We start from the raw sequence: 22,786 nt of genomic DNA on the forward strand, positions 1-22,786 counted from the left end.
GACATTATTTGTGGCGGGGGAGTTCTCTAGGACTACCTTGACCCTTTAGGATAATTAGGAAGCATTGGTTTGGTATGGCTAAGAAGAGGGGTTCGTCGAGAGGCTGATCTCATCTTCAGGACTTTTCTCATCCTTAAAGAGGTCACATTCTTGAACAAAGTAATTAGAGAGAATATTTCCCCATGTGCCTTGCACATAGGACTCCACCATTTAAGTTGCCTATATATGTGGCACTCCTGCTGATCAAAAAATATATGTGGCACTCCTAATAGCTTTAAGATGAGGATTTTTAGAGAGAGATAGAGAGAGAGAACCTTTGGGAGTTCTCATTCCTTCCTTAAAAGTGAAAGTGAGATCTATGAGAACTTGCCATGATTATCTCTATGTAACTTCTTTGCCCTCTTTTTCACGCAACCTCTTCTTTCCATCAACTCTTCTCTATGTGAGTTCCCATTAGTTGTGACCATTGAATAATCTTAGTCTCTCCATATTTTTCTAGTTGCAACCATTGTCTGGCAGATCTTCTAATTTTCCAACAAGCCTTCAAATTTTCCAACGAACATTCAAAGTTTCTAGCGACTTTCGAATTTTCCGACAACGTTCTTGAACCCACACTTACAAACTATTGTGAAATAGAATAATCATCACCTAACCTAGGGTGGGCATCAATCACGTCAGATTGTATTTAGGCCAAGCTTGCATTATATAATAAAAATATAAACGCCATCTCAAGTTTGGCCTAGTTCAACATCGCCTTATTCTAGCTATTCCAATCTTGCCTCTTATAATCTTCAAAATTCAAACTTACCCATGCAAGTTATAATTTTTTTTAGAATAATGATATATAAACATAAAATAAGGCCTTGTTTGGGAACATGCTATTTTAGTAATTTTTTAACTTTTTAGCTAAAAAATGAGAGAAAAAAATTAGTATGTTTGGAATGATTTTTTTTATTTTTTACGAAAAAATGTGCAAAAAGTAGAGAAAAAAAAATCTTTGACTTTTTAGTATAGTTTATACATTTTTTTGATTTTTTTTAGTAACTTTTTGACTTTTAAACTAATACTATTACTTGCCAAATGAGGCCTAAGTATATGCGGAATTGGGATGCCTGTTGTGCACCCAACACAGCAGGCACTGTTGTGCAGCTTTATGGACTTATTTCGATATCTGTTTTGATAATCTGGACTATTCACATTTTAAAGTATATCGAGTAGAACATATTTGTAAAAAATTAAATTAATCGGATATCGTTAACCCTTTCATCCATTCATATTTATATTCATTTTAATACTTTAAATCACAATGTTATTTATTTTTGAAGATACAAATATGAGTAGATAAAAAGATTAACAATATCCGATTAATTTAATTTTTTACAAGTATATTCTACTCAATTTATTCTAAAATGTGAACGATTCGAATTATCAAAACAAATCCCATAATAAGCCTATAAAACTACACAACAATGCTTGTTGTGCATTCAGCACAACAGGCACCCCAATTCCAATATATGCTATAGCCTTACCCTTTTCTTTGAATCCGACTTCTTTGAATCTCCATTCATCAAAATTGTTACTTATTTTTCATTGAACTCCTACGGTAATTTAAAAAATATCCCTTTCTTTGGATCTCCACACTTGGCAACTCTCACCTCTGCCTGCAGGAACTCCCTTCTCCAAGTGGCGATCTTCTGCTTGCAACCGTGGCCCCACCCACCCCTCTCCCATTGGTGATCCCCTCCTCATTACTACCAGCAGCATGCACCCAGTGAGACTTTTAGTTATACCTAACGAAAACTTGATGATGCACGGGGGCTGTGACGCTGCTGCTGACACTTTTTGGGGGTATGTGTTGGGCGGGCCTGGACAGCAGGCCAGGAGGCCCCTGCATTTTGCTTCTTGGTAGTGGACTTGGAATTAGGCTTGGACTGGGCTTGGACTTGGGAAGGAAGCAACCAGAAGGTGGTAGATACAACTTAGAAGAAGAGAGAAATACGACTACTACTACTTTCTAGTAAACACTATTTCTCTTTTATAACATCAAATTAGCCTTTGGTCTCTTCCTTGTATTACTTTGTGGCGTTGCTCGTTTGTTTGTTTGATTGACTGATCGATCTTGGGGTGTGGGTCTTGTGATTTCTGGTGATTGATTGATTCATCTGTGGGAGTGTAATTTTGTGGTGTGTGGAAGGAAAGAATGGGGAGCTCAGGAGGAGGAGGAGGAGGATTGACGTGGAAGCTGGCAGATCATCCGAAGCTACCAAAGGGTAAGACCGTAGCGGTGGTAGTGTTGGATGGCTGGGGCGAAGCCTCTCCCAATCCCTACAACTGCATTCATGTCGCCGACACTCCCACCATGGATTCCCTCAAGAATAAGGTCTCTCTTCTTCTACTTCTTCTTCTGCTTCTTCATGTTTCTGGTTTCGTTCTACCCCTCTTCTTTTTTCACCATGCTTTGGCACTAAATGCACCGCGTCTCAGAGATTAGGTTACTCTTTCTCTGACCAACTTGAGACTAGCTTCCTCAACAGTTCGATTCATATTGAAAAATCAGCTTGCGCACACAAAATTGCTTGCTCTGCTTCTCAGAGTAGCACAGTAGTAGTATTTGCAGTTTCTCATGCCATGTTTTTCTTGTGGATGAAATTCATTCATGTGAATGGTGCAGTTCATGTATATGAATGGACTGGATGCCACATTTATTGTTGTCACTATGCATTTCATCCTATTATCGAAATCTCTGCTTTCCATATGAATAACCAATACCCAACTGTGGAAAACAATTTTGTTCACCTAACCCCCTCCTAATTGGATCTTTTAAAGCAGTGGACTCCAGTAAAATAACCCATCAAGAGGATTCGAGGAGGATTATTATATGTTCAGGACTCCCTAACTCTACGACTACTAGTAAGTAGTTGCAATGGACTGAAGAAAACTTTCCATTGAACACATGCTCTGCGTATTAGCCATTCCAAGTTATTTATTATTGGTATCCGTTAATGTTTTTCCTCCCATCAGTTGCTTTTTAACTTCTTTTTGTCACAAATCTCATCTGGCCACGTTAAGTAAGTGGTTTCTTCATTTTCATTATTAGACGCATTGTAGAAGATATTTACTGATTGGGATTGGGAGCCTCACATCACATTCTCTTTCCTATCCTATCCTAACAAATGATCCTTTCACATTCATTTTCTGTCTTACTTTATAGGGTGTCCCTGACAGGTGGAGGTTGGTCAGGGCTCATGGTACTGCAGTAGGCCTTCCATCTGATGATGACATGGGCAACAGTGAAGTTGGTCATAATGCTCTTGGTGCTGGACGAATTTTTGCTCAGGGGTGATGTCCTGTCCTTTTTCCAATTTTTATTTTTATATGGCCTTTTTCCGTGTGTAAATTTTCAGACATCATTTAGAATAATAATCTGTAGATTTGTCAAAAGTTTTAATGTTATGAATCTTATGATTAGTGCACTGCTTTAACCTACAAAAAGTTCATACTCATTGATAATCATTTGCAACTGTTGCCTGAGGCGGCATAGGAATTTCTTGTTTTAAGTTTATGTAGTGGACCATACTTGATAGTGTTCTTTCCTTTCAATGAGTAAGGGTGTTAAAATATTTGGTGGAACTGGTCAACTATTTCAGATTGGTCCAAACCAAAACCGTACAGTGAGGATGGTTAGGTTCCAATTCTAAGTATTTGATGTTTCTTTACACGTTTAATCAAGTTGGTTTGGATAATATTATGAATTTTTTAAGCACATTCATAAATTTTTTTGAATGTTTTCATAGGTAGAATCAAAGTTTTAAAAGGCTTTACTGAGGCTCACATCAAGACAGGCCTCAAGGAGAGGCTAAAGAGAAAACACATCGAGAGCTCATCGTAGTTTGAGACGTGCAACTTAGGTGTGCCTTGTACATTTTTTATACATAAGCATATGAGGATTACGCATATGGATAGCTTGTCTTGAGTTATTCTTAAAAGTTAATTCTAAGACATGGTTTAAATATAAAAAAAATTAGAACCTCTTTTGTAACAATATTCCATGGACAAAATCTACTAAATGACTAGGAAAAAGCAAAAAGCTCAGGTTCAAGTGAGAAGTTCGATGACTGAAGCTTAGAATGTCGATTTCACATTTGATGAGAACAAACAAGCTTCCTTCACTTCAAGGGATAGATCGGGGGTGCTTGGACAAACCTTGAACTCTATCCTCTAATCCTGCAATCCACAAGTGCTTTTATGGTCCTGAGCATGGTACCTAGGCCCTGCTCCCATACCAAATAATCATAGGTGGAGTGGTCATCCTTCAAGATGGAGACTTGGCTCAGTGGAGCTGTTGGCAAGCCAAGGGGCCAAGCACAGTCCAAGTGCTTGACTTTCTGATTGGTCCACATGTCCATTAGCTAGAGGTGACACATATAAGGCTTCTGGGAGAATCCATAATGAAGATGACGTGGCACAGTAGGGGGTGCCACGTATCAAGAGTAAGCCCATATACCAACACCTACTTCTGATTTGGATGGTCTTTTCCAACCTATGGACCTGTTTAGTGAATCTAAAAGCAGAAGCTAAAAATATTCCTCCCTAGCTTCCACATAATCAAATTATTTTATTATTTTATTTTTTTTGTATAAAATTTTTGGCTTATTTAAGTTATTTGCCTCATAAGTTACAAGCAGAAGTTGTACCAAACATTCTAGCTTAGATTCCTAAATTAAAAAGCCTTACAATCTGCTCCAACAAGTTGCACCAAATAGGGCCTATCCATTTTGATTTTGTACCAGGTGAATTAAAATATGATACGAGTGGGAGAAAGCTGTTTGCTTTTGGAATTTGGTCCAAACTATATGTAGTAGATTGTTCTATATCTATATTTTCTTTTTCTTCCCAATGTGTGATTTGTACTGTCAATACAATATGATTTTACTAGTCAATATAATAAGTGTGATTGTGCTGTATACAAAGTGAGTCACTAACTATGGGTTTTTTTATTTTTTTCAGAGCAAAGCTTGTTGACCTTGCTCTTGCCTCTGGAAAAATTTACGAAGGAGAAGGTTTTAAGTACATAAAGGAATGTTTTGAAAATGGTACATTGCACCTCATTGGATTATTAAGTGATGGGGGTGTCCACTCCCGGCTTGATCAATTGCAGGTATGCTTTGTTGTCAAAGACTCATTTTGAGATTTTTTTCCTGAGTTGATCTTCTCTTAGTGTGATTACTTACTATTGTTATTATTAATTTTTGGGGTGCAGTTATTGCTCAAAGGTGCAAGTGAGCATGGCGCTAAGAGAATCCGTGTTCATATACTTACTGATGGCCGTGATGTCTTGGATGGTACAAGTGTGGAGTTTGTAGAAACCCTTGAGAATGATCTCTCAAAATTACGTGAGAAAGGTGTTGATGCCAAGATTGCATCCGGGGGAGGTCGCATGTATGTTACAATGGATCGTTATGAGGTAAATTTTTTATGACTCTATAGTTCAGTGTTTGATATTTTGTCTAGCAATGTATTTGATAGACCTTCTAGACTATCTTTTGGCAAATGCATAGGACTGGAACGAATTGCAATTGCTCTAATAGTGGAGGTTTGCAATAATTGTGTTTGACGTGCATTATCTGAATGTAATTTTTGTTAGTAGTTTATACCTGCAGTGTTGATGTGGGCATTGTTTTGCCTTTTTTTATCTCTAGGGCAAGGTAGTCTGCCCTTGAGTGTCTCCCTCTTGAAATCTAATTTGGTCTCTGCAACAAACGATGTTGACATTTCTGCATCTTCCAAATCTCTGTACCGCTCTCTATAGTTAAATGGAAATACACTGTCATTTTCATATTTTAGCACAATGGTTTACAGTGCAATGGATTTGTGATGCACTGATTTTGAATGGGTAGCAACACCGAGGGAGGCGCTACCTTGCTTCACAAAAAGAGAGCAGATATGCAATACAATCATTCAGTGGTGTCCACGCAACTGAGTTTGCTGTATCACAAACATGTCTAACCTTCCCCCAGTTGTAATCAATGAAGCCTGATTGTGTATATCCTGTGAGCTACTGTTTCATTAACTCAATTATCTAAGGATATGAATTAACTCCTGTGGCTGGATGCTTCCCAGAATGATTGGGGTGTTGTGAAACGTGGATGGGATGCCCAAGTTCTTGGTGAAGCCCCATACAAGTTTAGGAATGCTCTTGAGGCTGTTAAGAAACTGAGGGAGGAAGCCAATGCTAATGACCAGTACTTGCCTCCTTTCGTGATTGTTGATGAGAATGGGCTGGCTGTGGGCCCAATTCTAGATGGTGATGCTGTTGTGACATTCAACTTTCGTGCAGATCGCATGGTTATGCCTGCTAAAGCATTTGAATATGAAGACTTCGATAAATTTGATCGAGTTCGGTTCCCTAAAATCCATTATGCTGGAATGCTTCAGTATGATGGTGAGTTGAAGCTTCCTAGCCACTACCTTGTTTCTCCTCCAGAGATAGAAAGGACATCTGGTGAATATTTGGTGCACAATGGTGTCCGAACTTTTGCTTGCAGGTTAGTTGGCACCAATTGATTATCTGATTTTATTGTAGCACTATCAATGTATGTCATTATTTCTTGGAGAGAACCATTCATGTGCTTCATAATTCATATTAAAATCCACCTACTCTCCACCTACTTCACCCACTTAAACCTACTCCACTAAACCTAACCCACTACACCACTACCACCTCACCTACTACACTCACCCTCTCCTATATAATGACCTACCACCACCTACTCCTCACCTACTACACTCACCCTCTCCTATATAATGAGCCACTCACCATTTGTAATAAAAATCAATCAACCTATCAATTAATAATACATATATTTTTAACATGGTATCAGAGCAAGGTTAAGCACTTAGTCTTTCTCGCTTCACCGGCGGGCGGCAACCTCGCCTTGGCCGCCCGCCGGACCTCAACCTAGTCCGCTAAAATTCTCTACACAAACCTTCACAACAACAATGGCGGATACCAATCGACGGCAACGTCCTGATTGCCAAGGCCCTCTCACGTGCCGGCGTGTACCGCATGTTCGGCTTTGTCGGCATCCCCGTCACCTCCCTCGCCAACAGCTTCTTGTTGAATGCATGGCAGAGGACCTACTTCAGTGACATCAGATAGGAGGGTGGAGTCCTGAGGACTCATATCTGTGGACAACAAATAAAAGAAGATACACGATCCCTGAAAGACAAGATAACGTGGAAGCCAGTCATCAACTTCAGTATCATCAATAGGAGGAGGTTCACCAGTTAGAACAACCTTTTCCTGATCATCGGTGTCAGATCCCCATGGTAGCCCCGGTAGACTAAACATTTTCAGCATGGATGCAGCACTTCTTAATTTTCTTCGAGACCATAAACGGCTATGGGACCTCAAAGTGTTATCTGTCCTCGGATGTGAAATAGAGGGAGTTTTTGCTTGAGGAAAGTCCACACCAGATGTTGAAACTTCAAAATGATCTGAGAAAACTTTTATTCCTCGAGGACCATCACCCATGAAGCTTTCTTTCACTTTGCAAAACTTTGCAGAAACTTTGTTGCAGAGATGGAGAAGGAAGGTGGAGGAAGAGGAGAAGCTTATGGAGCTTCGTTTGGTTTCGGCTTGTAACAGCAAGCAACAGCAGTCATGTTATAGGATGGGTCTGTGCTTCAAGCTTAGGCAGATGGAATTCTGCCCAACTTGTGGAATCTTGTTGCAGTATGAGTGGTGGTCTGCAACGCACATGGGCACCCACTCTATCTCTCTCTCCCTCTCTCCTCACGGACATCCACTGGGTCACCCACTCACTTTCTTTCTTTTATATATATCTATTATCTCTCTTTTTATTATACTATAATATGATATCTTTTAGTATAATAGTATGATATCTTTTATTGGGCAGACCTATGCACATGGGCACTTTATCTCTCTCTCTGTATCTGTTTATTATATTCTCACCCATACTCTTTTTTTTTTTTTTTCTCTTTTTCTTCTGCAGCCACTTTCTTTTATTTTAATATATGCTTCTTATACTATATTAACTACGGCACCCACGTACACTTCTGCACATCAACCACAGACTCCACCCACCAAAGCCATCATATTTTTTCTTCTTATTATTATTTTTCTTAAAAAAAAAACACAAAACCATTTCCAACTTTGCACAACAGCCCATCTTTTATTCATGTCGGGGCTCACCCCGATCACCCTTTTACATCAACAAAAAAAAAAAAAAAAAAACAACAACAACAACAACAACATACCCAACAACCCAAACAACCACATCCACAAGTGAGATTTTTCTTCTCTACTCTGCCGCCGGTCTCTTCTTCTTGCCTCCGTCCTGAGCAGCCCTTGACGGTGCTGCCTCCGTGTTTTTCACGCCGCCGCGCACGTTCACTCCCCCATACTCCTCCACTGCAGCATATGGCGGACCTCCGAATCGGAACATCACGGTGGCCTTCCGCTTCAGCTCCTTGTTTTCTGCCTTTAGCACACTTATCTCTGCTCGCGCATCCTTATACATGCGTTGGAGCAGAGCCAGCTGGGAGTTTAACTGTTGCACCTCATTAGTCCTACTCTGCAGCCGGTTCGACAAATTTGTAACCGCAGTCATGGTTTCCACACATGACTTCAGAGTATACTGATTGGCCTCAATATCAGTTTGCACTGCCATTTTTTGCTCCACCAACCGCATCGGAAAGTTCAACGGAGAAAAACCAGAGGTGTTTGGTTGAGGTTCACTGGCCACCGCACCAGTTATTTCTCTTGTGGACTCGTTCAGTTCTGGAAAGAGCGTGAGCAGACCACGGGACGAGGAGGCCAGGTTCTGGGTAGCTGGACGGGAAGAAGAGGCCATGTTGCTAAGTGTTTCAGAGATGGGTTGGTTACAGAGTCTTTACAGAGTGTTACCAGTGTATCTCTCTCAGCCCACGAAGAGTTTTTCAGAGGTTTCAGACTGGTTTGATTTCCACATGTTCTCTCAGCCTCCGCCTTCATTTATATAGCACATGACGAAGAGGCCGACACGCGCACTGTCGATCACGTGCATCGCCGCGTGTCTGGAGCGCCTTTTGATGGCACGTCTTTTTATGGATTGGGCACGCCTTTTGATGGCACGCCTTTTGAAAGATTGGGCACACCTTTTGAGGGTGCGACTTTTTAAGGGTCCGACAAGACTCTGTAAACTGTCCCGACATTGATTCCGGTTAGCTCCTTTATGGGTCCGACAAGACTCTGTAAACTGTCCCGACATTGATTCCGGTTAGTTTCTACAAGGGTCCAGCAAGACTCCGTAAACTGTCACAACAACTGTCACAGCATTATCTGCTACAACGGTCCGACATGACCCCATAAACTGTCTTCTACATCAGTCTGACACCGCCATCCAGTGTCCTCTACACCGTTATGACACCACCATACAGTGTCCTCTACAACGTTATGACACCCCCATACAGTGTCCTCTACAACGTTATGACACCACCATCCAGTGTCTTCACCAATGGTCTGACACGACCATACAGTGTCACCTATCCTCTTTTATTTTTATGTATTTTCTTATTTTGTTACTCTCTCCAAACTCAAGTTGGTTAGTTCCTATCCCCCTTGAGTTTGCGGGGGGCTATTAAAATCCACCTACTCTCCACCTACTTCACCCACTTAAACCTACTCCACTAAACCTAACCCACTACACCACTACCACCTCACCTACTACACTCACCCTCTCCTATATAATGACCTACCACCACCTACTCCTCACCTACTCCTCACCTACTACACTCACCCTCTCCTATATAATGAGCCACTCACCATTTGTAATAAAAATCAATCAACCTATCAATTAATAATACATATATTTTTAACAATTCACATAAACGAATCTTCATTATTCACAAATTTTATATGCGTGACTCAATGCTATCTTAAGCTGCTTATGCATTGTCGAACCCTTCTACATGGTAGACTGGATGGTAAACCCTATAATCAGTTGAATGAATTATTAGGATTCCATTATCTTCAATGAACTTGATGAAAATTTCAACTTATGTTCAGAAAATAACATACTAAACCCTCATTCAATCCATATTTATGGTTGATAATTTTTGCATGCAGAAAGCTTCTGTGATTAGTACCCAGTATATGGAAAGAGACATCCATCATTATTAATAAGGGTGAGTGAAATGAGGTTATATGAATGGATTGGAGATCACTAAAGTGTTTATCCTCTGAGAATGTCTAATCTCTCAAGTCATCTTTAAATGAATTAGATGTTATGTCATATTATTTGCTGGGTTCATGCATTGTTGCAAAAATTCACTAATGAACTTATTTTCAATTAATTCTGTCTTTTCTCCCTTTTCTTTTCTTAAAGAAATGTCTTATCTATTTTCTTCTTAACAGTGAGACTGTTAAATTTGGTCATGTTACTTTCTTCTGGAATGGAAATCGGTCAGGGTATTTTAATGAAGAAATGGAAGAATATGTGGAAATCCCGAGTGACTCTAGAATCCCATTCAATGTCCAACCAAAGATGAAGGCTTTAGAGATTGCTGAGAAGGCCAGGGATGCTATACTTGGCGGAAAATTCCACCAGGTAACTTAAGGCTTCTCTCTGTCTTATCTCAGGTATAAAAATAAAAATAAAAAATAAAAAAAAAGTTCAGGTTGTATATTTTGTCATTGCGCTTTCACTTTTTTTTTAGGTGCGCGTTAACCTACCAAATGGTGACATGGTGGGCCATACAGGTGACATTGAGGCCACAATTGTGGCTTGCAAGGCTGCTGATGATGCTGTGAAGGTATGATGGGTTTGTATTTCTATGTATTCTACCCTAATATTTTTGAATAGCCTGTTCCACATCGCTTTGTAGTCTGAATTATTTCAATTGGCATTAAGTTTTGTGCTTCTAGGCATTGGACGTAGTGTCACGACCCGAACCCGCCCCCATGGGTTAAGGACATAACCGGCCAGTAATCCTAAGATTACCTACGGCCTCAAACCAAAACAGACTTAACACATCAGAGTAAAGGGGCCAAAAAGGGAAGCAAAATTTAAAACTTTGTCCGTAGAGCTGTGCTTACATGGCACATCAAAACAAACCATACATATGTACGTTAATAACTCACAACAGAAACATAGCGACATAGGTTTTGTACAGACAGGATCATCCAAAACTAAGTCAACCCATAAAACTATAAGCAGACATATACAAAGCTTCGCCAACCTGACAAAATGTAAATATATAACAAAAGGCGAAGACGGGTCTCATGCGTGAGACACGAGGGCTGACTCTCTCAAAACCTTAGTTGTTCCAAGCAGACTTCACTGGAGTTGGGTTTACGCTTCTCTTGGCTCACCTACAAGACACATAAATGAGCGTGAGCGATAGCCCAGTGAATAATATCAAATATGACAGTTACATAACGATGTATAGAACAACATGCTCCAAACGGCCTTGGGCCCAATACATACTTCTATTTAACAAATATATATATATATATATATACAACTATACAAAATTCAAATCAAGTGTCTGTAGTTCCAAACATTCTGGCCTTTGGCCCATTCAGATTTCCATTCATATCAAAACGGCCTTCGGCCCGTTCATTTACGTCAAAACGGCCTTCGGCCCATACATTCATGTCAGAACGGCCTTCGGCCCACTCATTCATGTCCAAACGACCTTAGGTCCACTCATATATGTCAAAACGACCTTCGGTCCACTCATTTCTATCAAAACGACCTTCGGTCCATTCATTTCTATCAAAACGACCTTCGGTCCATTCATTCATTTCAAAATGGCCTCCGGCCCAATCGATTACGACAAAACGGCTTTCAGCCCAATCATTTATGTCAAAACGACCTTCGGCCTACTCGTTCATGTCAAAACGACCTTCGGCCTACTCGTTCATGTCAAAACGACCTTTGGCCTACTCGTTTATGTCAAAACGGCCTTCGGCCTACTCGTTCATGTCAAAACGACCTTTGGCCTACTCGTTTATGTCAAAACGGCCTTCGGCCTACTCGTTCATGTCAAAACGGCCTTTGGTCCATTCATTTACATTAGGACGACCTTTGGTCCATTCATTTATATCAGGACAACCTTTGGTCCATTCATTTACATCAAAACGACCTTTGGTCCATTCATTCACATCAAAACGACCTTTGGTCCATTCATTCATTTCAAAACGACCTTTGGTCCATTCATTCATATCAAAACGACCTTTGGTCCATTCATTCACATCAAAACGACCTCTGGTCCATTCATTTCTATCAAAACGACCTCTGGTCCATTCATTTCTATCAAAACGACCTCTGGTCCAATTACTTTCATGTCAGACTTTTGCCCACAATCCCAATCAGCAATTCCAGCAATTCATAAAGCTTATGAGGGAATAGACAATTGGACATTCACAATTATTCGAATATCGATATTACTCACAGTGATCGGCTTGTGGATTCGCCCTGGAACTTGACCCTACACGTTTCATGAACACAAAAGGGTCATTAACAGTTCAATCCGTTCTTTAATTCACATATTCCTCTTTAGGCTTTATTATTATCTCATCAACTCATTTACAATGCTTAACATATGCCTAAGAGTGCTTGCAACTGAAAGAGAACGGAAAACAGAACACAAAATGCAAAAACAGAATTTCAGAAAATATGGTCCCCGCTCGAGCGTGGACTTCCCCGCTCGAGCGGACCCTTAGGTCTGCAAAAGTACTGGTTGCCTTCAATTCCAGCTCGAGCGTGAGCTCGGCCGCTCGAGCGTACTGCCTGTCTACATAGCTCCCCGCTCGAGCGTCAACTTCCCCGCTCGAGCGGGAACCATGTCTGCAGAAAATGCTGGGAGCTCGATTTCTCCGCTCGAGCGTCACTTCACCCGCTCGAGCGGACGTCGAAAATCTGGGAATCCCAGGTTGAGTTCTTGAGCTCCATTCCGACTTTTAACCAACAAATCATGCATGTTGTAGCTCAAATATCACATATAAGTATACTAACAAGGTATAAACACCAAAACACCTTATTATGGAGCTCAATTTCAAGGATTAAACACTTGCATGTCTCAAATTGACACCAAACTCAATTCTATCATTCATATTCATGCATTCAAAGCTCCCATCTTCAATTATTCAGACATGCATGCCCATTTGACTTCATATTCACTTCAAATAATGTAATTAGTGCTCATTCCCATAAAATTTAACAAAGACATGCTTGCATGTGGGATTACACTACCAATCTTTCACAATTTCACAATTTACATGCTAGATTTTGTGATTCCTTAGGAGTTCTTCACATGCATGTACATATCAAGCCTCAATTTCAATAAAACCAACTCAAATCATGCTCTTGATCACAAACAACCCTTGAACACACAAGATTACACATTAAACTCATGAATTCAAGAATCAATGCTTACCTAGGGGCTCAATTCTTCCAATTTGGTCAAGCCTAGAGTTGTCTTCAAGACTTCCAAGATTCAAGAGCAAAACTTTGATTTCCTCCCCTCTCTCTCTCTAATTCGGGTCTCTCCTCCTCTAGAGAGTTAAACCAGCCAAGAATGAAATAAGATGAGGGAGTTGAATACATAAGGGTCCCATATAACCCCACTAAGCCTCATTAATTTAATATTACATATTTGAGCACCAATTCATTAATTAATCAATTTAATCTGGCCTGAATCATTTTTCAATTAAATTTCACCGTAGACTCTAAAAATTATGCCAATCACAATGGCGTAATCGATTTCGGGTTCTGTGGCCGATAAGGCCCTCAATTAAATTTCCAAAGCTGATTATTCAAACAGATATTCCTACGGTGAACAGATAGAATTTCAAACCACATATTTTCACATAGTGGAACACAAAATCATATCAAAATACATAATCACATCATGTTAAGGACCAATTAACATATTACGGAACAGGGGTATTACAGTCTTCCCCCCTTTAGGAAGTTTGGTCCTCCAAACTTAATTTACCTTTAGCTAAAAACAATTCGGAATACCTTCTTATGCAATGGTTCCAATCCTTTTGATAGTTAGTTGCTTAGTCTCGAAATCGGCAACACTCTGCTCTCAATCAGTCAAAGACTCAACTTTTTCCCCCACACGAGACTTGTATGGTGTCACACTGAAACTAGAGTGTAGGCTGTGGTTGTAAGCAAAGTCTGCCAACAATGGATAGATCTTTCAAATTCCCTGAAAAATCTACTGCATAAATTTGGAGTATTTCTCCCAGTGTCTAACAAGTTCTTTCTGATCATACATCAATTTGCGGATGGAAAAACAGCGCCGAATCATAATTCAGTTTCGTATCAAATTCGTAATTTGTCCAGATCATATACAGAAATCATAAGTCATGATTAAGTTTACGTGACACATCCATTAGCATTAACAGAACAGAACAGAACGGAACAGAACAGAACATATACACGTGAGGTTACGAATAACCAGTTTCATAAGGGAACCTTCGGGTCCGGGTAACATAACAGAACAGAAACTGAGCCCCCATTGCCTTTTGAAGGCTTTTCAGGATTCAAACACATTTTAGAATTTCTGCCTAAACAATAGGTACTGGGACTCCATGTAAATGAGCGATCTCATCGATGTAATCAACTTCTAACAGAATATACGTGTTCTCACTTCATTCAACAGTTTACAGTTTCAAATTTGGTTCAATATGCAATTCCCTGCTCCATCGAGTCTTTCCACATTATCTGATAGTTGTCAAAAGCATAAGACAATTCATATATTAATCCTCATGACGTCAAGGGTAGTATCAAAACAATCAATTACATGTCAAACACAATTTACACATCTTCGGATAATCAGGGTTTCTCAAAGCTCCTTGGATGTTAAAACATCTACATAATACCAAAGATGACATTCTAAACGAAACAAAGGAATAATCGTCTCGGAATCGAAGCACACCCGTTCGTGACCGTCGGTGGCCGATTCCAGATCGATTAGTCAAACCCACCCGTACGAAACCGTCGGTGGCAAAAGATATCTCAATCAAAGGTGCTACATAGGCTTAACGTCCCCTAGCACGAAAGGACACTCTAAGAATGTCATCAAAGCAACACAACACCATTCACTATAACCTGATTTCTCCAAAATCTGATAACACTGAAACGACCACTCTCCCTTACAAAACATGTTCTGATCAGTCAAAGACAAAAGTTCAGTACTGCTCAAAATCAAATCAATCTACCATCATCGGTTCCCATATCGTCAAACAAACAAAATGGAACAACACTCCTCACGACACCCAATCACGGGGTTTGTACAATTCGGTTCATTTTTAACACATATGTCCTCAATAGTTGGGGATTGGTTCTCAACGGTGTTCATAGTTAGATCAATCTGTTGACAGCCCACAAAAGGTCTTTCAAATAAGTCAAGTATTCCAAACGCATTCAAGTTTTGGGCCTATCAGTTTTTCTGCCAAGAATAATCTGGCTATTTATCCACAAGTAATTCTTAATCCCCTTTTTTACAAAATCAAATTAGATAGAGGGTCTTATCGGTCGATCCAAGCAACGGTCTTGTCAGATTAGATCGAACAAGGTTCCATCAAATTATATCAAATGAGGGTTCCATCGGAACAATATCAGACCAAGGTTCTATAAGGCATACTTCGTTTGCTTAGGTACATGGTTGATAGTTTCTCAACTGCCCTAAGTTCATCAGTTTCCAAAGTCATATCAAAATCATTCATCACAACTGTTCATATCCAAGTGTTTCAAATCACGTACAATACGGTATCGTCCACATAGGTTCAGGTATAGTTACATAAGCATGCAAGTGTTCATATCAGGAGGTACGTATCATAATCAGTATAGCAGTTCCCAAATAAGCCTTATATGCAAGAACATGGTGCACAGTAATACATTATACAAAGTTCCTCGGGTACACATAGTATGGGATTGTTACGCAAAAGTTCCAAATTAGTCACATCACCCAGTCAACTTTTTACCAATCAAAATATATGGTCTCACAATTATGGAGTTCATCATTTAGGGCGCTCAACTTGGTCACACGATTACAGAATCATAATTCTAGTGGTTTAGTCATTGAAGACGGTAACATAATAAATCATCCTGAGCATAGGTGTAGATATATATGTGCATGTGCCGAGTCAATCAATATCCCAAAACGTATTTCACAAATTTCCCAAACGGGGCATATACCTCTAATGAATACAGTCTCGATCATGTGGGTCTAACCAATCTAGATACACATGCAGCAGATATGAAATATATGCCGATCCGGATCAAATAATATCCCAAGCGAAGATGTACAAACGTACTAATTCAGAATCAATCAACACATAAGCATTCATTTGTAAACAGTATAGATACCTGGGATAACGGTTACAACATTCTGAGTGCTTTCTGGGATGAGTGTCATTACTCCATTCTGAGTAGCAATTCCTACCACTGGTACGGATTTAGCCAAGGCAGAGGATTCATTCACATTTCGTTCAATCCGGGGACAATTCCTTGCCGTATGGTTCGTTTTACCATATCTATAACGAGCCCCAGAAGTCTGATAACAAACTCCTCAGTATTTCTCACACTGGTGGTGGCAAAGGTTCTTGCCGTAGCGGCAACTGACGCTGTTGTCTCAAGATCCCTGCCAATTCTTGTACTACTCTTTCCGGACTATCAAGTCGGGCTGTGGAAGAACCTTCCAACCCGTATGCCCTTACTTTAGGGCTGAGCAAGTGATCCGTGAAATCCGTAATCCGATCCAGTCCAGTCCAATCCGATAGGTTTGGATTGGTTTTTTGAATCCGCGGTTCGGTTCCGGATTGAAGAATTAAAAATCCGTAGTCTACGGATTGGTTCCAGATTGAATCCCACGGTTCCGGATTGGAACCAATCCGAACCGTATACAAATAGTCTATATTTTTATTATACATCCTCTCCCATAGTATCTTCTTTTAATTTTATATAAAATCTAAACTCAAACCTAAAACCGTATAATATTTTCTTTTATCACTCTTGTTTGTTGGTTTTTAGTTTTAATTTGTAATGGTTTAAATACTTATAGTGAAACCAAATTTTCTCATTGTTGTTTAAATTTTAGAACAGTATGTCGCTATTATAGAAAAATATGTTGCTATTGTGGAACTAATATAGCGCTATGTTTATATTTTTATAAAATTAAAGTGTTATAAATATATTTTTGTTATTTAATTATGTGAATCCGTGGTCCTAAACCGATCCAATCCGTATTTAAATGGATTGGTTCGGATTGGTTCCATGATTTAAACGGATTGGATTGGTTCCAATTTTTTAGAAACCGTAGATAACGGATTGGTCCTGGTTTTATCCCAATCCGATCCAATCCGGACCATGCTCACCCCTACCTTACTTTGCCCATACTCTACACAAATTCTTATTAAACTTTACCAAATACTGGGATGCCCAGTACGAAATTAAATACAAAATCACATGAGTACATTCGCACATAAGCACATTGTTATATTCTCCTTTCACATACCGTACGCAATTAATCACTTACGTAACAGATAATTGCATATTTATCAAATATCGCATGCTGAACATTTACTAAGTGAGTATATACTCAAATCATGTTCATATTTCAAATAGACACCCGTAGGCAGGGTTGAATGCACATAAACAACTTTTCATGTATGTGCATTATATCAAAACAAACTTGTTGTACACATTAGTGTAACAATTCATATCTCATATTCGAATCATGTGTGGTACTTCTTTTAGCGTGACATATCATGTTGGTCAAGCATATCAACATATCTCATACATAGGCCACAGTATTATTTCCCCCGGGCGAGGGCCTGTGCCACGGTATTATTTCCCCCGGGCTAGGGCTTCATGACCATAAGCCACAGTATTATGTCCCCTGGGCGAGGGCCTCCGCTAAGGATACCACAATTATGTTCCAGGAAAATTTGGACAATCATCCGTACAAAACATAACATTCCAGGGTACTTGTCGTTTCATATCATTAACAAATATTTAAAGTTAAACATAGCTTTACGGAGTTCTTATTCACCGTCTGATTAAACTTGCATTATACAATATACAAAAGATTCTACAAATATGCATATACTAGAGAGCATATGTAACCAAACAGTTTGCAATGCAAGTATAGCACAACTTATAGCACATAATTGCCCAAATCAAAACACTTAAGCATATTCTCGATGCTTTCGAATTCATACTTATCACATGAATGCATCCTAAATCTTTTCTAGACGCTTATTGCTCTTTTGGACAAGTGCGTGAGTTATTAACTCGTGCTCTGATACCACTCTGTCACGACCCGAACCCGCCCCCATGGGTTAAGGACGTAACCGGCCAGTAATCCTAAGATTACCTACGGCCTCAAACCAAAACAGACTTAACACATCAGAGTAAAGGGGCCAAAAAGGGAAGCAAAATTTAAAACTTTGTCCGTAGAGCTGTGCTTACATGGCACATCAAAACAAATCATACATATGTACGTTAATAACTCACAACAGAAACATAGCGACATAGGTTTTGTACAGACAGGATCATCCAAAACTAAGTCAACCCATAAAACTATAAGCAGACATATACAAAGCTTCGCCAACCTGACAAAATGTAAATATATAACAAAAGGCGAAGACGGGTCTCATGCGTGAGACACGAGGGCTGACTCTCTCAAAACCTTAGTTGTTCCAAGCAGACTTCACTAGAGTTGGGTTTACGCTTCTCTTGGCTCACCTACAAGACACATGAATGAGCGTGAGCGATAGCCCAGTGAATAATATCAAATATGACAGTTACATAACGATGTATAGAACAACATGCTCCAAACGGCCTTGGGCCCAATACATACTTCTATTTAACAAATATATATATATATATATATATATACAACTATACAAAATTCAAATCAAGTGTCTGTAGTTCCAAACATTCTAGCCTTTGGCCCATTCAGATTTCCATTCATATCAAAACGGCCTTCGGCCCGTTCATTTACGTCAAAACGGCCTTCGGCCCATACATTCATGTCAGAACGGCCTTCGGCCCACTCATTCATGTCCAAACGACCTTAGGTCCACTCATATATGTCAAAACGACCTTCGGTCCACTCATTTCTATCAAAACGACCTTCGGTCCATTCATTTCTATCAAAACGACCTTCGGTCCATTCATTCATTTCAAAATGGCCTCCGGCCCAATCGATTACGACAAAACGGCTTTCAGCCCAATCATTTATGTCAAAACGACCTTCGGCCTACTCGTTCATGTCAAAACGACCTTCGGCCTACTCGTTCATGTCAAAACGACCTTTGGCCTACTCGTTTATGTCAAAACGGCCTTCGGCCTACTCGTTCATGTCAAAACGACCTTTGGCCTACTCGTTTATGTCAAAACGGCCTTCGGCCTACTCGTTCATGTCAAAACGGCCTTTGGTCCATTCATTTACATTAGGACGACCTTTGGTCCATTCATTTATATCAGGACGACCTTTGGTCCATTCATTTACATCAAAACGACCTTTGGTCCATTCATTCACATCAAAACGACCTTTGGTCCATTCATTCATATCAAAACGACCTTTGGTCCATTCATTCACATCAAAACGACCTCTGGTCCATTCATTTCTATCAAAACGACCTCTGGTCCATTCATTTCTATCAAAACGACCTCTGGTCCAATTACTTTCATGTCAGACTTTTGCCCACAATCCCAATCAGCAATTCCAGCAATTCATAAAGCTTATGAGGGAATAGACAATTGGACATTCACAATTATTCGAATATCGATATTACTCACAGTGATCGGCTTGTGGATTCGCCCTGGAACTTGACCCTACACGTTTCATGAACACAAAAGGGTCATTAACAGTTCAATCCGTTCTTTAATTCACATATTCCTCTTTAGGCTTTATTATTATCTCATCAACTCATTTACAATGCTTAACATATGCCTAAGAGTGCTTGCAACTGAAAGAGAACGGAAAACAGAACACAAAATGCAAAAACAGAATTTCAGAAAATATGGTCCCCGCTCGAGCGTGGACTTCCCCGCTCGAGCGGACCCTTAGGTCTGCAAAAGTACTGGTTGCCTTCAATTCCAGCTCGAGCGTGAGCTCGGCCGCTCGAGCGTACTGCCTGTCTACATAGCTCCCCGCTCGAGCGTCAACTTCCCCGCTCGAGCGGGAACCATGTCTGCAGAAAATGCTGGGAGCTCGATTTCTCCGCTCGAGCGTCACTTCACCCGCTCGAGCGGACGTCGAAAATCTGGGAATCCCAGGTTGAGTTCTTGAGCTCCATTCCGACTTTTAACCAACAAATCATGCATGTTGTAGCTCAAATATCACATATAAGTATACTAACAAGGTATAAACACCAAAACACCTTATTATGGAGCTCAATTTCAAGGATTAAACACTTGCATGTCTCAAATTGACACCAAACTCAATTCTATCATTCATATTCATGCATTCAAAGCTCCCATCTTCAATTATTCAGACATGCATGCCCATTTGACTTCATATTCACTTCAAATAATGTAATTAGTGCTCATTCCCATAAAATTTAACAAAGACATGCTTGCATGTGGGATTACACTACCAATCTTTCACAATTTCACAATTTACATGCTAGATTTTGTGATTCCTTAGGAGTTCTTCACATGCATGTACATATCAAGCCTCAATTTCAATAAAACCAACTCAAATCATGCTCTTGATCACAAACAACCCTTGAACACACAAGATTACACATTAAACTCATGAATTCAAGAATCAATGCTTACCTAGGGGCTCAATTCTTCCAATTTGGTCAAGCCTAGAGTTGTCTTCAAGACTTCCAAGATTCAAGAGCAAAACTTTGATTTCCTCCCCTCTCTCTCTCTAATTCGGGTCTCTCCTCCTCTAGAGAGTTAAACCAGCCAAGAATGAAATAAGATGAGGGAGTTGAATACATAAGGGTCCCATATAACCCCACTAAGCCTCATTAATTTAATATTACATATTTGAGCACCAATTCATTAATTAATCAATTTAATCTGGCCTGAATCATTTTTCAATTAAATTTCACCGTAGACTCTAAAAATTATGCCAATCACAATGGCGTAATCGATTTCGGGTTCTGTGGCCGATAAGGCCCTCAATTAAATTTCCAAAGCTGATTATTCAAACAGATATTCCTACGGTGAACAGATAGAATTTCAAACCACATATTTTCACATAGTGGAACACAAAATCATATCAAAATACATAATCACATCATGTTAAGGACCAATTAACATATTACGGAACAGGGGTATTACACGTAGTGTGGCTGCAATAATGTTAAATTGTCCAATATGAGTATTTTTTTTAATTATAAGAGTTGATTGATTCTCCAATTGCATTCCCTGAAATTGATTAGTTATCTTGTAAAATGATCAATTGAGTTTGGAAATCTGTTAAGCAGCAAAATGATAATTAAGTTTCATGAAACCTTATCAGTTATCACAAAAAACATGTGGACTGTGTTCAGGTCTATCTTCAGTGGTGCCTTCCTTGAATTTCTCTCTTTATATGTTGGACTCTGACCAATTCTGCTGATTGTACTGATCTTTATCCAAACCCCAACTGCAGATGATTCTTGATGCAATAGAGCAGGTGGGTGGGATATATGTTGTCAGTGCTGATCATGGAAATGCTGAGGACATGGTGAAGAAGAACAAGAAAGGGGAGCCTCTTCTTGACAAGAATGGCAATGTTCAAATACTTACATCTCACACTCTTCAACCGGTAAGCATTATGTACTCTTCATGTTTTTTGGCAAACCACAGAGAAATAAAAGACAAGGGGAAATCTCAGAACACCTGCTTTGATAGCTGGAAGTGGATAAATTATATTGTTGGGCAATCACCTTCCAGTTGTGGTTGTCTACAATTGGCAAATCGTGAACTACTGCTTGGGTTACTATTGGGCAGCTCCTTTTCAGGTTTAGTCATTTTGATTGAGAATAACTTGGCAGTGCTTGGTTTGCTAGATAATGCTTGTCACACTGCAAGTTATAAACGTTTCAAGATCATATGGCTAGTAATTAGGCCCACAATTAACATCATTAGATCAGATTGTGTGAATCTTGTCTTGGGTTTTGTTTCACAGCAATTTTATGGTTTTGCCTCTTTGCATGTGAGCTATGCAGCACAATATTGTTCTGTGTATTTTGCTTGATATAATTTGAGTTTCGTTTGTGCTATTAAATTGGTTTAATCAAGCTCCAAAGTTGCTAATAAATTGCCTGGGTAATCTTATTTAGGTGCCTATAGCAATTGGAGGTCCTGGATTGCTGCCTGGAGTGAGATTCCGCAAGGATGTTCCTGATGGTGGGCTTGCAAATGTGGCTGCAACTGTGATGAATCTCCATGGGTTTGAGGCTGCTAGTGACTATGAGCCAACTCTCATTGAGGTTTCTGATAACTAGTTCAAGTGCAACAAATTAAAATTTTGACTTGTACATGGTTACAATGTGCACTGGAAATATATTTCCTTGTTAGTGTCGAAAATAATTACAAGTCAAGAGTATTTTCAGCAGCCTAGTACAATTTCAGTTTGGGCACTGTCGTGCTGCAGTTGACACAATAATATTAGGGCAACTGTTCTTCTGTTTTTTTTGATAGCCTTCTCCCAAGTTTGGACAATAACTATGATCACCATGGTCCTGTATTTGGTTGTTTTGAAGGACAATCTCATTGGAGAATTTCAATCTCTCTATGATTCTCTCTTTTCTCTC

At 39.6% G+C, this 22,786-nt stretch overlaps 1 protein-coding gene across 3 annotated transcripts; it reads left to right on the forward strand.

Moving 5' to 3' along the window:
- The first annotated feature begins 1,486 nt into the window (after window positions 1-1,486).
- Window positions 1,487-22,765, forward strand: LOC114282809 (2,3-bisphosphoglycerate-independent phosphoglycerate mutase). 3 transcript variants are annotated; one of them, XM_028225553.2, is made up of 9 exons: window positions 1,487-2,380; window positions 3,212-3,339; window positions 5,008-5,158; window positions 5,261-5,464; window positions 6,121-6,545; window positions 10,418-10,610; window positions 10,720-10,815; window positions 21,640-21,795; window positions 22,313-22,765. In XM_028225553.2, the coding sequence occupies exons 1-9, from the start codon at window positions 2,201-2,203 to the stop codon at window positions 22,475-22,477; spliced, it is 1,698 nt and encodes a 565-aa protein (XP_028081354.2). In that variant the 5' UTR covers window positions 1,487-2,200; the 3' UTR covers window positions 22,478-22,765. The 3 variants fall into 3 exon arrangements, with proteins under 3 accessions (XP_028081354.2, XP_028081357.2, XP_028081355.2); XM_028225554.2 differs by having other exon boundaries at window positions 1,835-2,380; window positions 3,226-3,339; XM_028225556.2 differs by lacking the exon at window positions 3,212-3,339 and having other exon boundaries at window positions 1,542-2,380.
- Window positions 22,766-22,786: the final 21 nt, after the last annotated feature.

The sequence above is a fragment of the Camellia sinensis genome, chromosome 3 (assembly GCF_055761805.1).
Source record: "Camellia sinensis isolate YWXY chromosome 3, ASM5576180v1, whole genome shotgun sequence".
NCBI lineage: Eukaryota > Viridiplantae > Streptophyta > Magnoliopsida > Ericales > Theaceae > Camellia > Camellia sinensis.

Excerpts from the sequence above, each read along its gene's own strand:
- LOC114282809 (XM_028225553.2), top strand. The coding sequence starts at position 2,201 with ATGGGGAGCTCAGGAGGAGGAGGAGGAGGATTGACGTGGAAGCTGGCA. Across the intron at positions 5,159-5,260 it reads CCCGGCTTGATCAATTGCAG|TTATTGCTCAAAGGTGCAAG; the intron begins GTATGCTTTGTT and ends TTTGGGGTGCAG. Across the intron at positions 10,816-21,639 it reads CTGCTGATGATGCTGTGAAG|ATGATTCTTGATGCAATAGA; the intron begins GTATGATGGGTT and ends CCCCAACTGCAG.